The 16,768-nt window shown below is 43.2% G+C and overlaps 5 protein-coding genes across 5 annotated transcripts, besides 5 other annotated features; all 5 read right to left on the bottom strand.

Moving 5' to 3' along the window:
- Nucleotides 1–50: 50 nt before the first annotated feature.
- On the bottom strand, nt 51–268 carry TSTA_001070 (uncharacterized protein; the record flags this gene model as incomplete). The annotated part of the gene is made up of 2 exons (XM_002487644.1): nt 51–95; nt 164–268. 2 exons carry the CDS (start codon nt 266–268, stop codon nt 51–53), a joined length of 150 nt encoding a protein of 49 aa, XP_002487689.1.
- A 2,016-nt stretch (nt 269–2,284) lies between these two features.
- Nucleotides 2,285–3,526: a mobile genetic element.
- TSTA_001060 (uncharacterized protein) lies at nt 3,459–3,837 on the bottom strand (the record flags this gene model as incomplete). The annotated part of the gene is made up of 3 exons (XM_002487643.1): nt 3,459–3,536; nt 3,582–3,669; nt 3,725–3,837. 3 exons carry the CDS (start codon nt 3,835–3,837, stop codon nt 3,459–3,461), a joined length of 279 nt encoding a protein of 92 aa, XP_002487688.1.
- A 520-nt stretch (nt 3,838–4,357) lies between these two features.
- TSTA_001050 (efflux pump antibiotic resistance protein, putative) lies at nt 4,358–6,477 on the bottom strand (the record flags this gene model as incomplete). Its single annotated transcript, XM_002487642.1, has 4 exons — nt 4,358–4,918; nt 4,977–5,308; nt 5,369–5,972; nt 6,036–6,477. The coding sequence occupies 4 exons, from the start codon at nt 6,475–6,477 to the stop codon at nt 4,644–4,646; spliced, it is 1,653 nt and encodes a 550-aa protein (XP_002487687.1). The 3' UTR covers nt 4,358–4,643.
- Nucleotides 6,478–6,670: 193 nt separating this feature from the next.
- Nucleotides 6,671–6,690: a microsatellite.
- A 1,646-nt stretch (nt 6,691–8,336) lies between these two features.
- Nucleotides 8,337–8,612: a mobile genetic element.
- A 25-nt stretch (nt 8,613–8,637) lies between these two features.
- Nucleotides 8,638–9,390: a mobile genetic element.
- Nucleotides 9,391–9,667: 277 nt separating this feature from the next.
- Nucleotides 9,668–10,423: a mobile genetic element.
- Nucleotides 10,424–10,816: 393 nt separating this feature from the next.
- Nucleotides 10,817–12,229, bottom strand: TSTA_001040 (uncharacterized protein; the record flags this gene model as incomplete). Its single annotated transcript, XM_002487641.1, has 3 exons — nt 10,817–10,969; nt 10,998–12,057; nt 12,126–12,229. The coding sequence occupies 3 exons, from the start codon at nt 12,227–12,229 to the stop codon at nt 10,817–10,819; spliced, it is 1,317 nt and encodes a 438-aa protein (XP_002487686.1).
- Nucleotides 12,230–12,677: 448 nt separating this feature from the next.
- TSTA_001030 (uncharacterized protein) lies at nt 12,678–16,411 on the bottom strand (the record flags this gene model as incomplete). The annotated part of the gene is made up of 9 exons (XM_002487640.1): nt 12,678–13,106; nt 13,173–13,398; nt 13,733–13,761; nt 13,857–13,944; nt 14,044–14,518; nt 14,608–14,834; nt 15,012–15,390; nt 15,634–16,280; nt 16,365–16,411. 9 exons carry the CDS (start codon nt 16,409–16,411, stop codon nt 12,678–12,680), a joined length of 2,547 nt encoding a protein of 848 aa, XP_002487685.1.
- Nucleotides 16,412–16,768: the final 357 nt, after the last annotated feature.

Below are 16,768 nucleotides of genomic sequence, written 5' to 3'. Positions count from 1 at the left end.
AGGTGGACCATTATTGCCTTGACCATATGACCGGCGAGATATTGCCCAAGTCATTTCTTGTGGCCAAAGCCAAACACATAAAGATTGTATAGTAGCTTTCAGAAAGAAAAGTCAGCTATCTTGAATAGCACATACGTTCATGGATGGATAGTAGGTGACTTACATCGGTTTGTTTGATACTCTTGAATCGATCTTGGTTATATCTGTCGCTGTCTGAGCCCCAGAAAGGATTTTGCACATTTATGGACAATGTATCGACTAAAACCATTGTCTATAGAAGATTCCCTCTCCATTAGCAGACTACCATTAGTTAGGACAGTATCGCCTGCCCTGGGATTAACAAGGATACCGCGGAAATTCTTCACAGATTCTGCGCTCCCCCCAATACTAAATACTATTGCCCAGTTAATCTTGAAGCTCATTTCCAATTAAGGTCTATGCTTACATTCCAGTGGCCGTAGGTGGAGCGACTCATAGCAGCATCGATGAAGATGGTGTCACTCTTGGTGATATACTGCTCGAGATTTTCTTTATTCGCTGCAATCTAGGCATGCCAGAATTTATTGTGCAACACCCATTTCCAAAACGCAGTGTGCCCACGTTTGTCGACATTGCTTGCAGAACCAACTCGGAATATACCCAAAATATGTTTGATAGGCTGTCTCTCTAACTATTTTCTTGCTTTGATACTTGCTAATGTATGTATGATAAGCATTTACGAGTATCATGAATTGGCACTCCACAATTGCAAGGGTAGCCTCGTGGTATATCATCGTCCCACTTCATGCTCATTGAGACTTATTCCGAGGATTAATGTAGAAATGACACCGAATATACGAAGGAAATTAGTCAAGGCAAGTGCAATTATTAACTTCCTCGAAAATCCTCTTGCTTTTTAGCGTTACATACAATCTAGACTATATGCGTTTCGATATGAAGCGTAGCTTAATCTCATATTTTGGCCCGTACAATTCGCCTCTATCTACAATCTATAGATCAGCTTTGGCTCACGATCCATGCTTTCCCCTTACTATCTCGTCCCGGCATCTTAAAGACTGTAGAACCGCCCAGGAGCTCTTCAGGAGGTGGATCCTGCTCGGATTTTGCCACCACGTCTCTCAACAGCTCAGAGTTACGACACTGGTGTACATGGCCCATGCCGTCAATGCCTTCAGCCAACTTTCCGTGGAAGTCTCTGGTAGACCCAGGTTTCTCGATTGTGTCGCCTGCCGCACACAAGACTCCCTATCATTTGTCATTACTCGGTGTGCTCGTGCTCAATTGGTTTGAAAAGTAAAATAGTCTACATCTCACCCGAACCAAATAGTCTAGACAATGTAACCAATGCATACTGTCGTCGGTCCAGTCCGATGCCTCATGCTCTCGACTTATAGGTTGTTTGAGTAGCATATCACGGACCATAATCAGACGGTGGAGTTGATGAAACATCAAAACCCCATATCCATTAACTTAGCCATCCAACCCCCGAACGTACAGAAACCCTCCACCAGGCGTCAACAATGACTGTTAACTTTCGTCCCTTATTGCGTCGTCGGCGGATTTGAAAGAAGAATGATTCGATAGCTCAGTGAATTCTCTTTCATGATATACTGGTGGAGGATTATGTCGGATTAGTCGGTTTATTCCAGGCCAATCCTGAAAAGTGTTTTACTAGGATCAGAGAAAAGAAGTGACTAGTAAGATTGTATGTCTTCGGTTCTCCTCTGTCTGTTCATCAAGTTTCAAAGCTGGGTTTTTATAAACATCTTTGGCGGAGTGATTTGTGAGCTATCATGAGGGGTAAACATTGGGCTGAAATCTCGGTGCCCAGATAAATGACCCTATAGGGCACTAGTGCTCTAGATATATACAATTCATGTGTTTCCGACCTCTCCTCCTACAAGCCCCTGCTTTTCCTGCTTCAACGTAATTATCTTGGTATCTGGAGTTAAGGCCTCCTTGGCCTGTGGTTCCCAACATCTTGTGTGTTAAAAAGAATTGATAGACCGGCTTAAAGGCTGTCTTCTTTAAGTGTGCAGCGTCCTATTCTCGGCGGCTGCAGCGGTGTCTATCATATGTGAGGGTGGGAATAGTTAGTTAGTGCTGGCTTCGCTATGATTGACTTGGTTCCTGTTCCTGCTCTATGTCAAGTCTTCCTATTGATATTACATATCTAATTGTCGTTCGTACTGCTTTAATATCTAGTCACCATTGCTTGGGATCAGATCGTGACTTTCCTCTAAGGTAGAAAAGATGGACTCCCTCTTCTCATTTCTGTATACTGTAGCATGTCTTCTCTCATTCCTGCTCACTTTGTGCAGTGAAATAGAAAGTGTTCTATAGTCTCGCTTGCCTGGCCACAAGCGCAGAGGTCTGACTCTACGGCTCCTATCCTATTCAAGTAGCTGTTAAGCCTAATCATTCCTGTCCGGAGTTGCGCCAGAACTACAGCTTCTTTCCGCTTTAGCCCATTGTATAGGCTATTGGTGTGCTTTCCTGGCAACGCTAAGTCAATAGTCTTTGAGTATTTACCTACTCCATCTGGAAGGGCTCTCTTTTGTCGTTGTTTAGTAATAGCAAGTCTCGCTGTAGTAGATTTAGCCTAGTACGATTGCTTTTCTGATTTATATTCTTCTCTTGTTGATCTTTGAGTGGCCATTTTCGCCTTTAATCTTAATATAGAGTCAGTATGTACTGGGACCCAAAGTAGGCTGATCACATTTTCTCTTCCCCAAAGAAGCTAGGCCATTGTGTATATCTGTTGAATCATGCTTTGGCCAGACTGTTGACGTGGTTGTCCAATAGCAGCTAATGCTGATTGATTGCTACTGAGGATGGTCACTTACCTATTGAAAACCCATAGTGGAATATGTTTTAATCCTATAGCTATTGCTTCTAGCTCAGCTATGTACGGGTTCTGTTCTGTTCAATTTAATAGTGTTGTAGTGTAGCTAGTCAGTACATTATCTGCATTGTTAACCTGGGTATCCTTAATGCTTCCTCCCATGCCTACTATGTCATCCTTAGCGGATGAGCTAGTGGCAATAAGGATACCTTCTGCACTGTTAGCAATTCCAATGGCTTTCTCTCTATCACGTTCACCTCTTATCTGCAGTCGATCTGTCCAAGGTGACACCGCGTACGCATTGATGGTTTCCATACTATCTATTGCATCTCTTCCTAGTGTTTGCGCTATACTCTGTAGTGGAGAGGAAAACCTCCAAGTTAATGTGACCCTCAGCTTCCTTAGTAGGTTTGTTCTAGGGAGTGCGCAGATATTAGCCTATAGTTTTGTTGCTTTCTCTGTGTGTCACTCTCTAAATAAGTGAATGTTTGCTTCAGCTTCTACAACTGCTGTAGCAACTGTCCGAAGGGCTCCTGTAACTGCTATACCTCCTATCTTCTGCACTCTATTTAGGCACCGCGTTCCATGTGTCTTGCAGGCATGCATCCACACACTAGAGGCGTAGTCTATTGTAGGTGCCACTGTTGCTATGAATAGCTGTCTTGCAGTTTATGGGGAGAGTGCCTTTAGCCTAGGAAAGAAGTCTTTGATATAGAAGTAGAATGTAAGGGCTGACTCCATCGCGAGATCCAAGGAGCCAATCTGAATGCGCGGAAGATTGATGCCAGCGATCTAAGGCAGGAATACGGGTGAATGCCCAAGGCCTTGGCAAGTCAGGATAGTTGGCGGCGGCAAGCGCGCGATCTAGATATTCCTTACCCCCCTCTCGGCGCCTGACCGGTGCATGAGCGCTTGTGTATATAGAGCGTAGATCTTTGCAGGGAATCCTCGAAGGTCAAGCGATTATTCTCGTACAATTTCACTCGTACCATCTGGTATTGTTGCTCTATCTTAGTTCGTATTTCTTGTGTGTGGATTCCTTAGTATTCGCTTCTTCAAGTGTTCCGCAACCCATACCCTCGTACTCGAACTATCGTTCAACCCGGTCATTACATAGAAGCTGCTCTAGCTAGTGCTTAGGTAGCTATTACATATCTAATAGTATTATTTGCTATAAACACCAGCATTGTGTAGAAGTTCCTTTGGATATCTATCATGATGAGTTGCCAAGCTTCAATGGCGTTGAATATCTCCGAGATCACAACCGGATAGGAGGATAGACAGAACGATCAAGAAAACCCCACATTCAGTCTTCGGCTTCAGGCTATAAGATCACGTGAACTCTGGATTACTCAGTGCTTGGAGGCGCCGTGATTGGTCAATATGAACCACCCCAAGGGACATCGCGCCTCTTTGCCTATTCTGGCCTTCCATCTTCAACCTCTCCCAACGTTTTGATTCTACACAATGTACGACTGACATGCCTTAAAACTCATATGAATGAATATTATTAATATTATCGCTTGATCTATATTTTGTCTATCGCATGGATGATATCATAAAGAAAACGTGTCTAACCGAGTTTAACCCAGGGAAAAAAAATGGCCAACAAATGACCCCGAAAAAAAGGACAAAAAAAAAAAAAAAACAGAACGACGATGCTTGAGATCGAACTCATGTTTGGCCAACAGAGTAATGAGATGACTTTTCCTCTATGAAACCCAGATGATCGCTCCTCTATTTTCTATGCAACGACTCTATTACCGCCGACTCTAATATTTTGGGAGGCCTCTGGTTCTTAGTGTCCGCCGTCGAACGGAGGCATTGCTTTGGTTTCCTCGTCTTCAACGTAGGCAAAGCGGGAATATGAACGGATCCTTTCTCCGTAGAACCAGAAAACGTAAGGAATTGCACAACATGCAAGTCCCAGGAATGCGAGAAGGGTGCCCGCCCACTCGTAACCAAGCCTGTGGTACATTTGTATGGTGAAAAGAACACTTCCTGCTCCCCACATTGACCGCAAGAAGGTCTTGGCTGCGAGGGCAGATGCTGCTTGGTGTTGGTATGTGTCCACTGCAGGGTATGGTTAGCAATTCATTCTTGACCAGTGCATGGAAGCCTGTGTACTTACCCAGATAGTTGTTCGCGGAATTGTACAAGAAGATGAAGCCAAATCCGACAGGAAATCCTCCAATGGCTGGGCCAATCCAGTGCAAGCGTGGATACGAAGTCCAAGCGAATATGAAAAGGCCGATTGGGATAAACCAGCATGAGAACATCATCGGAATGAGTCGAACCTCTGCTGGTGGTTTGCCGTTGTATTTGGCGTGCATCTTCAGATAGTGTTTGTTGACTAATGGAGCGCAGAATGCACTAGCAACGACTCCAATGGCCAATGGTATAAACATAAGACCAGTAATACCGGGGCTGTAACCTTTTCCTTCTTGATAGATGACGGGGTATCTAGAAAACTTCTAGTTAGCCAGGCTACGAGGAAAAAGGGGAAAGAAATCATGAACATACGCAATAAAGAACATGTACAACATGCCGTACAAGACGGACATATAGAGCGAAATAAAGAGAACAATGGGCTCGAGAAACAACAACTGGAAAGGGCGTAGCGCGAAGATGCGAATCTTTTCACTCAGCGGACGCGAGTCAATTTCTTGCTCTGTCACGAATTTCGGATCATTCTCCGTCTGGCGTAATTTTTTTGCGCGGGCCTTCAGTAGAGTAGGAGCGTATGTTTCGGGAACAGTGAAAGTGATCAAAGCCCAGGCAATACCGGCGACAATCAGCTGAATCCAATATAGCCATCGCCAGCCGGCAGCATCATAGAGAAAACCGCCTACTAGGGGTCCGATTGCAGGCCCAATAAATGGAGCGGCGCTGAAAGCTGCCATTGGCACACCACGTTCTTCATTTTTCCAGAGATCTGATAGACTACCTCCAACCAACGTCATGGGTGCGCTGAAGGCGATTCCGTCGATGGCTCGACAAACGATGAGGGTTCCGATGTTAGGCGCAACGGCGCAAGGAATCTCGAAAATGAGGGCAAGGAATAATGTAACCGCGTAGACGGGTCTTCGTCCAACGACCTCAGATAACGGCGCGAAAACCATAGGGCCTAGCGAAACGAACAGTTAGTTTCTGCTCATTCAGACAATCGTGTGAAGACCGGAAGACTTACCAACTCCAAAGCCAACAACAAACACCGTGATGGTAAGAAGAGAGACCTCCATTGAAACATGAAATTCATTGGCCGGTCCGTCAAGACCGGCGGTAATGGCAGCGCTCGCAAAAGCCACGACGAAACATGTCCATGCGATGATTGCTGTGAGGTACCACTTGTACGCCTTGGACCAGTTTTTAGGGTTTTCCGGGTCGTCGATCGTAAATGTAACCAGTTTCCAATCGGCCACTTCACCAGTAACGTTCGAACGAGTGTGTCTGATGATATTTCCAGTTCTTGTCTCGGTGATATATTCCTCTAAATCGGCACCGTCGTTGAGCTGTCCAAAAGGTAGTGCCGTGGGGTCTACTTCGCCGGCGTCGTAGCCTAGTGAAAGGGTCCTCGACCGCATATGTTGCGGTGGAGCTTCATCTCCTAATGTACAGTCTGTAGAAGACATGGTGTATATGCGACAGTTAGCGCCCAAGTGATAATGAAGCGATCTTGGTCAAAGCTTTAAATGTCTTTGCCGTGGAGTAGTTTGATGGATATACCCTGTGGGTAGTGGAGATGGCGACATGTATCGATATTTATTCCCAGAAAAAAGAAAACAAAAGGGACTGATGTAAAATTCGGGATCCTAGCCCCCACCCGATTGATTGATTGATTGATTATTTACGTCCCCACCTCTGTCAGTGCCCCACATGTGAAACATTTTACTTGTTATGATTGGCTCAGCTCTTGCCTCCCCTCGCTTATGTCATATACCGCCAGGCCCCGGATCGAAAGCTATTCCCATAAAGGGATAGCGCCAAAAGCTGCACCCCTTATGGCCCCGTTCTAGGTGCAGCAAATGGTCTCGGTCATTCGAGCGACGTCATCAGCCGCTATCGCCATGGCGCAAGTGATGGGTAGTTGCGGATTATCATTTCAGTTCTGGCTGAGTAAAATATGCTTCAGCTTATAGTGTCTTCTTGTTCAAGTTACTTCTATATACGACATCACTGTCTCTTACTAGGCAAATTATGACTCATCGGTCGGAATGTTCTAGAAGAGCCATGTGAACATTCTAATTGGATCATGGGACTCCAGGATTATCAATTTTGTTGAAAAATCGCCAATACATGGGCGGCTAGCATTGTCGAACGATTTACGATATTGCAGCAATCCTCCAAGGGCACCAACCCTATGTCGGTCTGTTTACGATATCGTAGCAATCCTTTGTAGGTGAATTGCCGGTGTCGGTCTAATTCTGGCATCGTAGTGATCCCCTGTAGGTAGGCGCCTATCCTACGTCTGTCTATTTACGACAATATCCTATGCTGAGCTTAAATTAGACTTGTGCGGTTCTTGAACTCAACCCTCGGACACCATGTATACTACCTATTTGTTGAGCTCCACATCCAAAGGTCTATAGTAGTATATCGTCCTTGACTATTTAAAGCCAGGGAATATGTACGCCTGGACGGGCCCGCTCGGCATAGATAAGTGATTGATTGAGCTACGGCAACCGCTATTACAGAAGCATGCGCAGTTGCTTTTGCCTGAGGCCGTAAGACACGGAAAATTCGTATTCTGGCATTCCCCAAAACTTTGTATCTCTTGCTTGGAAAGACTTCTAGCACCAGAATTGCGCCATGCATTTGCCGACTCACGTGATCGATCCGGATGGCGAAGTGATAATAGTATCGCTGAATGCGGATTCTTCATTCGCAGAATTGAGTGAGGATATGATTGCCCATGGGTACGTTCGTACGGTCCCAGAATTAGGTGAAGAGATAGGATATCCTAAGCGCCATGTGGAGATACTGTCAGATAATCTGGCTTTCAAATGAGGCAGAGAGATCGACTGTTCAATCTTACAGGTCTAAAAGGTACCTTTAGGCATATATCTGGGGCACCTAGATTTCAGCCCAATATTTATCTCTCCTGATAGCTCACAAATCACCCCGCCAAAGGTGTCTATAAAGGACCCGGCTTTGAAACTTGGTGAACAGAGAGACACAGAACTGAATACATACAATCTTGCTAGTCACTTCTTTTCTTTGATCCTAGTAAAAACACTCTTCAGGATTGGCCTGGAATAAACCGACTAATCCGACAACACTCCCACTCATCCGGGATCTCACCAAAGGCGTCAGATCGGCTAGGATCCTCCCACTAGATCACGGGTGATTTAATGGGGAAAAGAGAGAGTGAGAAAAAAAGAAAAAAAGAGGAAAGAGAGTATATATAGGCAGTCCTAGGGGAAAACCTCCATGCAAAACCCTGTGGGATGAAAAATCATGGAGGAAACCAGGCCAGTTCAAGTATATGTTATATTGATTCCATTCCTATTCCCTTTACATGATGTTCATGTAATTCCTTTAGTAGTGCCTTCGTCAATATATCAGCTGTCATTTCTGTTATACAAATATACTCCAGATGAATAAGGCCATTTGCGATAGCCTCGCGTATAATGTAGAAACAGATATCAATATGTTTTAACCTAGTAGAGGGCGAATAACTAGGTTGATTTGTAGTTGCAATGGTGTCTTAGTTATTACAATGAATTGTGTTAGAAGGTATTGTATGTTCTGCATACTGAGGCAGAATAGCAAGAATTGAGTTTCCAAAGCTAGATAACCTCATATAATGTAGTTGCTAGTCTAATGTATTCAGCGTCATGAGTTAAGCTAGTAACTAAAGATTACTGTTTTGATTTCTATAATATTAGACCACCATTCAAAAGGAATATAAAACCAGAAGTTGAACATTAGTTATTTAAATCAGGGGTAAAGTCAGAGTTGCTATAGCCATATAAGACTGAGTTATCAGAGCATGATTTGCAGTAGGCGATGCCCAGGTTCTGGGTGCCAGCCAAATACCTAAGTAGACGCTTAAGCGCTGCGGCATGCTTTATATCTGGTTTCTACATAAATTTAGAGAGGCGAGAAAGTGCAAATGCAAGATTAGGTCTCGTATAAATCATAAGATAGATTAGTGCTCCCACTGCAGCACAGTATTCTAAAGCATCTGCTTCATTTAGACATTCTGTATCAGTTGCTTTAACAAGTGGGTGCTTAGGATCAAGTGGAGTTGCAATAGGATTTGTGGGTGCGTTGAAGCGCTTGAGAATTCGCTGTATTTATGCCTTCTGATGCAATATCACTTTGCCATTCCGATGTTCAATATGGATGCCTAAGAAGCGCCTAGGTGTTCCTATATCTCAAGTTTTAAATTTATTGCAGTATTCTTTGACGAATTCCTTAATTGCATCCTGGTTACTAGTTAGCAGGATGTCATCAATAAATAGGAGGAGTATAAGAAATTTGTTATCCAGGCTGCAAATGAATATAGCTGGCTCAGCATTACACTAATAATAATATAATGATTTTGAGCATTCAAGAGTTAATCCAATCTCTTAAGCTTAATAATAACTCAAATATCATTTAGGTTCCATGTATTGCCTATGTTATTTAGCTGAGCCTTAAAGACCTCCTTGGTCAAATGGAAGCAAACCCAAAGAATGAGATGGCAGAGATACAATAGTTAGAAGACCATATAGGACCTATTTATGCTACAAATCAGCAAAGAATGATTGTTGATACACTTAATAAGGTATGTTATTATTTGTTGTGTTATCTTTATTTTACTAATACAGTCACTAGGTCCGGAACCTTGCTGTCTACATCAGTGCCAGCCCTTAATGCTGGGAAGCGTTCTGTAACCTATAGGCTGAAGGGCCAAAGCTTGTGCCTATATAGGATGTTAGAACTTGCTGGAACTCAACCTTTTTGATGCTTCGACGTGCTAAAAAACTCCAATCAGCATTCGATGAGTTCTGTTCACAATATAATCAAGCTCATTTTACATTGAATCAAGAGGAGTGGCGTCAGATTAAATATCGTCTCTGGATCACTCAGCTCTTCTTCAAATTCATAACCCTTCTTTCAAAGACTAAAGATGTTACTATACATCTAGTTTTTAGCATCTACAATAAGCTCTTTGGTCATCTTGAAGAGTCAATGAGTCAGCTTGAACGAAAGAAGGTTTCTTGGAAGTAGGTTATGCTGACTGCTCTTCATGCAGCAAAGAAGAAGCTTTCATAATACTATCCTATGACGGACAAGATTGATAGTAATCTCTATGCAATTAGCACAATTATCTCTCCACAGCAGAAGCTCTAGTTCTTCTGTAGAAAGGAATGACATGATCTGAAAACAGATTAGTGTAGACGATATTGCAAGAGTCTTAAAGATTACCTTGAGGTTTATAAATGGTATCTTTTAGATACACAGTCGGTATCTAGGGTTCAGTCATCTGCAACTATAATATTGGAACTCGAGGTCTTTTATAAGCCAGAGGAGTCATCTGGACTTCATCACTCGTCTTCTAGTTATTGTAATGAGCTAACATAATATCTCAAAAGTAGTAAGTGCAATACCCCTTTTAAGCAATGTAGATTAACCTCAATTATAGGCACTGTTCGGACTCCCCCCCGTGTATCCTAGAGAGACTACAAGGTCTCTACGGTGCATTTATCCACCGAAATCGTAGCAGAGCGTAAGCTTGGTGCGGCTTGGCTGATTACGAGAGAAAGATTTTTGACCAATCAGAAAGCAGAAAAGAAGAGTAGAGATTTTAATTCTTAATAACAAGCATTTTGATCTAAATCCTGACTCCCAAAACCCCTCCCCCTTAACCCCCCCAACCCCCACGAGACCGGTCACGAATTGAAATCTATATAGTAGTAAGTATGCACATAGTAGATGAATATTACGAGGGGGATTGGGGGAATGCAATAAAGTCGATCACAATTATGCAATCTCATCGTTAGGAGGAGTGTGGGACGAGCCACGGGGAATGACCGAGGAACCACGCTGGGGAGAGGACTCAGTAGCTAACAAAGCTTGGAAATAGTTCCGAGGAATCTGTGACGGTAATTGAGGTGGTAGAGGGATATAATCAAACTAGAGACTGGTTAGGTCACAGCCATACGTGCAATTGTACCGGAGAGGGGATAAAAACATGTTGCTCATGACGAGAGTGGGCATCTTCTTGTCTCATAACTATTGATTCATGGGGCTTCTTACGCACAAAGTGTTGATAGTTGAAAGGCTCTTCGAAAAGGACACCGTTAAGTGCTTTAACGCGTGAAAGAGCTACATAGGTAAGGCTAATAGTGAAATCCTTTTCTGCAATATTCAGAACAGCTTTGGGTACAGTAATACCTTGCGCTTTATGAATTGTCATAGCATAAGCAACAGTAATTGGGAACTGAATGCGAGAACAGTTGATATTATTCGTTGAGAAGTCTCGCTTTGATCGAAAGATTGGGACCACTTTTTTCTCATTGATTGTGATGTATTCGGGACCATTGTAAGTATCAAAATGGATCAAAAGAGCGTACGGAGGTATCTCTCGAGGGTTGGTAATACCAGCTTCCCAAATAATATCTATGATCATACTAAAAGCCCCATTCACCAGACCATGCTCTATCCATATATCCTCTATTAGCATCACACGGCAACCAATAGATAGATGGATTTTAGCGTGAAGATTTCCTGCTTCGTTAGTGGAAGCTTGGGCTGCTCTAGATCCTTGATAGGTAGCTGGAACTCGAAGCACAGGAGCACTAATATCTCGTAGACAATTATGGTTGAACTCATACACCTGTGCCTTCCTAGAGTAGATACAAATTGCATCCTTGAAGCGTTCTACCTTATTGGGCACAACTGCCTGCACATGGGTGCAGAGTATTTCCCAGTCTTGAAGGGTTAATTCATCTACCCAGAGATGTTGAAGAGCTTCAAGAAAAGCTCGGGCATTTGCGCCAGTCTCAGTCTGACGTCGGACTTTATTAAGCTGAATTGTAGTGTTGAAAGTTTGATATAGAAGGCGCCCATGAATTTCCTCAAGAGTGTGCAATCTCTTGTTATAATAAAGAGGACGTTGACCGACTGGGGGAAGTTGATAAAAATCACCAGCGAGTACGATATTGAGACCTCTAAAAGGGAGCACTGCATCAGTATCAGTAGTAGGGAAGATTTGTTGCAGTCTTAGATTTATTCAATAAAGCTATTTAAGTCCAAGCATAGATTTCTTATCTATAATTAGCCAACTCACGCCGCGGAAAGTGGCTTGGAGAGCTTGTAAGTTCTAGGTTGTAAGATCAACCATCCTTCCTGCAGCGATAGGAAGGCAAAATAGAGAATGAAGTGTGCGAGCATTAATAGAATAAATAACGACACCCGTCGGAGCAGCATGAATAATAGGAGACTTTTTAATCCCTGCGTTGGTTGCCATGTGCTCTAGTATGGCTGATATTAGTTTAATAATGTGAGACTTGCCGGTACCAGCCTCGCCATCGAGATTGAGAAGCATTTGAGGAGGATCCTCTCCGGCAATTTGTTTTTCATAATGCCCAGTAATGATATCAAATAACTAACGCTGCTTCAATTCGAGATCATCTGGAGATGCAGAGGAATGAACGGCAAGATTTATGGGATAGTCTGCTTTCATCGAAGGCCAGAAATTATCATTGAGGTCACTATAACGGCCAATACGCAAGGTCCAATCCATTTCACAATCAATGGAACAGTCACCAAGCTCATCAGGATTCTCAATCCTTGTTGCATCGTCTCGACGTGGGAGCTGACGAGCGAGTGCTTCCCATGACTAAGGTATATCCTGATCATCTTGAAATTCAGCGTCTTCGTATGTTGATTCTGGAGGTTGAGAGAGAACCTCGCCATAATAATTGTTCTCATGAATACAAGCCTCCTGGCAGTATGTGTATGCAGTAATAAAAGAGTCAAATGTATTACCGTTCAATGTTAATATATTGGTAATCTGTCGGAATGGATGATGCAACATCAGCTTAATATGAGCGTAATCATCTTGCTGTCTTTCTGCGTTGTATATGGGGAAGTAATTGAGAACCCTATCTAGAACATGTTGACGTTCATATGGGTTATTGACTTTTCTGAAATCAAAGCGCTGGAGGAAGTGTAAATAAGTGATATCTTCAAAAAGTAGAGGTCGACGTTTATATTTCTCATAGACTGAAAGTCCTCTCTGGACAGCTTCACCATCATCCCCTGCATCCTGATCAATGCGAATAAAGGTAGTAGAATGAAGATCTTCTTACTAGCAATCGACTGTAAGACATACACGACTGGCAATCTGGAGAGGAATATTGAGCAGTAGATGGAGGACTTCCTGAGCCGACCAATCATGTTCCCCAATCAGACGATTTATCATTTTCATGACAATTGATAGAAAAGGATTCTTCTGGTTCAATGTTGGTAGCAGACTCTTCATCATATCTTTGTATGAATCAGACTTTGTCTCTGCTTTGGACACATATTTCGCAATATATTGTAAAAGCGCCTCAGTCCTAGTACACGAAGCAATGTTGATATTTGCTAGCCAGGACATCAAAATGCACCGATTCCACGCATTAATTATGGGATCATTGCGTGGTGGATGGAATTGAAGGTAGGCATGGCCAGGAACAGGTTCAAGGCAGCCAGTGTTACGTAGTGCATGTGGAAAATGAAAACGACATAAGATATTATTTGAATTCTTCTCCTTCTAGAGATAATATGTTGTAGAACATGAATGACGCTATACACTATTAGCAATCTGAGAAAGATAAGAAACTATATTCTGTTGATTAACAAAAGGAATTTGCAAGGGAGACCGCTCATTTCCCATATTAACCTGCGTACCGGGCTGAGGATTCATTGCAGATATATGCCTGCCCCAAAATTCAATAAATAATTGACATAGCTGCTCAGATAGTCGATCGGTTTCCGACTGCGAAGCACTATCAATCCAATAAAGACCATGTACATGCACGGAGCCTCGCCCCTGCCACTTATATCTAAACCAAAAATCAACGACATTGAACTTCTTATCCAAAACTTCTTTCTGGAAGGAACTAAAACGAATATGAAACCAATTTGCAACAATATGTGGATTGTCACATAAGTTCTCACGCAATATCTGGATCTGTTCACTCGCGGTACCATATTTCTACTCTTCATAGCGAGGCAAATGAAGCATAAGGTCATTCCAATGAAGGTCTGCAGCAGATAAGGTGAGAAAGAGATGAGCAGGACTAATATTCTTAACCATGGCTTTCAATTGTTGATTTTTATTTGTCCAGAAAGGCCGTGTACCACGAAGTGTACTGGAACGCTGTATAATAGAACTAATGAGTGCATCCCCCTCCCTCGATTTGTCTGCAAAGGCACTGCGAAGATCATCTGCAGTAACTTCTTGACCTCTGATAGTCCGCTGCTTAACGAAGAATCCAGCCTTGGAATTGGCTTGTTGGCGCATCAATATGTTAAAAACAACATATCTAAATCGAGGATGTCTGGCAAATCGCCCGTCATGGAACTTCATCAGATGTTTGATGTAGTCCTCAAAGGGTACGGTGCGTTGGCGAGGAGAGGTAAACTCCGCTTCGCCACGAGGGAATAGTGTAGGAAATGCCCATGGAGTAATGGCTGCGTGCGGTTGAATTCCATGAGTAGTGTAGACCAAAATGGAGGAACTTCAATATAAGCATGGCGAGATTCTGGCTGTAGTTGTTCACAAATAGAAGTTAGCTCATCTTCCTGGGCTAAAATATCTGGCACTGCACTGCGCTCAGGCAACTCGACTCCTTTGGTATTATTATCAGGATTAATCTTAACAGGCTCAATCCTTTCATTGACAACCTGATCAGACACATCACTGTCTTGAGGAAGAGTATGGATGGCTTCCTGTGAAATCTCGATGTCGTGATAGCCGGGATGGTTCAAGCGAAGAAAAGCAAGCCATCTAACAACGTTTTCCCAGCAAACACGAAAATTGTGAATAAATTAACGTCGTAATCTGGCGTCATCAGGGGTATTAGCAGGTTCTAGTAGAATCACCTCTAGATGACGTAGAAGAAGAGAAAGGGTATTGTAAACATAGGCTGTATCTCTAAGGAAATCCACAACATGGCCGCTATACTTATATTGCTGACCACGTACACGATGGATTTCAACACAAACATGGACACGGGCAATCAGCATCTCTTCTGTTTGTGAAAGCTCGGGAAGGTCAGGCAGATCTCCAGGATGCATATTGTTGATAGCGGAGAACAGATATATGTGTTTTCCACTATCAACACGCACATAGTGGTCACAAATACCATGTGCATTAAGTCTCATATTAAACCACTTTTCCTCACAGCGGTGACAGAGTTCCGTGGTATGTTGTTCAAGAGTAGTATGAAATCTTTTAACCAAGATCATATCACTTTCGGCGAGGGCGGGATTTGGAAGGCAATTTAGATCACTGGGGGTATATGGAGGATCAGATTGAAGTAAAGTTAAAGCCTGTTGCGGTTCTGTATAGGGGATAGTAGGATGACTGGGGAATCATGGCTAAGTAGAAGCCATGGATAAATTCTATGAATAGGGTACGCCACTATCTGGGTGGAATGAAGGGTCAGTATCACTCTGGGCCATCATCTGGGGACGGCATGAGTTACAAATGTTATGCTTAGTGGGTGTAGAGTCAAAGAAAGCAGTGATTGGGACTTCATGTTTATCACTAACACAAAATTTGTACTATTGTTTAAGTGGGATACTTGGGTTTTGACAGTACTGGCAGATATCAACATTGTTAGTGATTTTTCGGGCATGATGACGCAGTTTATGGCACGCAGTATATACAAAGTGGTTTGACAGGAGCGGTCGGCGCGGCGTAGACGAAGAGCTAAAGCTAGGGCGAGCGCCGTGTCCTCGATATGGTGGCAAAGATGTACTTTGAGTAACAGGTGAGAACACTTCAGAACCAAAAGCAGCAAGAGGATCAGTAGATGATGAAAGTTGACCAGATGGTAGGATATCCTGTTCTTTTTGGGGATCAGCAAGATATATCTCCAAGTCCTGAGTGGGAGACATTTCTTCGCCAGCACGTTTAGCAGCACGATGTGCGCGTCGATCACGTTCTCGCTGACGCCGTGCTTCTTGATGAGTGGGGGAATCTTGCGAATGAATTCCACGATAATGATAAATAGGGGAGGCGTGAAGTTCTTGAGATGAAGATGCTATTTGATGCTCTTCAAATTGATGATGAATTTGATGCGTAGAGGGTCTCTCCGTGGGCTGGAGACGATGTAACGAAGAAGCAGTAGTATAACATATAAAGTGAGGAAGATCTTTTTCGACAGGTGGGATTATAGAGGGGTTCTCAGGAGGCTTGGGAGTATGGATTCCAGCCTTAATACGCGTTCTCTTGGAGGAACGATGAGTACAGCATTGTGAGCATGTTTTCAAGATGTGATTTCCAGTTGCCGATTGAAATTATTTAATTGACTTTTCTTGGTGGCATATTGAGCACCGCTGAGTGCTATCTCTAGCCATAGTGGCGGAGTGAGGATATCTCAAGCCCACAGCAGGAGTAGAGTGAGACGAACGAGATGAAAGTAGCGAACGATCGATGAAATTGATAAAATTTAGAAAGCGTGAGGATGAGAACTTGAGAAGGATGGTGAGAGGAAGGGGGGGGTTAATAAAGAGAAAGAGCATGTATAGAGGGAAGGAAGTTATCGTGTCGTGAGGTAAGGAGCTAACCCTAGAAAAAAGCCCTAAAGCACAGCCTAAACGGGAAGTCACGTTACTACAGTTTTTTCAACCAATCGTATAGGACTTCAATGGACCAATCAGAAAAAAGTGGGGACTCCCGAGTGAACGCGGTAAACTAGCAGAGCTTACGCTCTG

Source organism: Talaromyces stipitatus, genomic scaffold (assembly GCF_000003125.1).
Source record: "Talaromyces stipitatus ATCC 10500 scf_1105507295517 genomic scaffold, whole genome shotgun sequence".
Lineage (NCBI taxonomy): Eukaryota > Fungi > Ascomycota > Eurotiomycetes > Eurotiales > Trichocomaceae > Talaromyces > Talaromyces stipitatus.
Note: the sequence above shows the minus strand (reverse complement) of the source record. Positions and strands in the feature narration are given on the sequence as shown.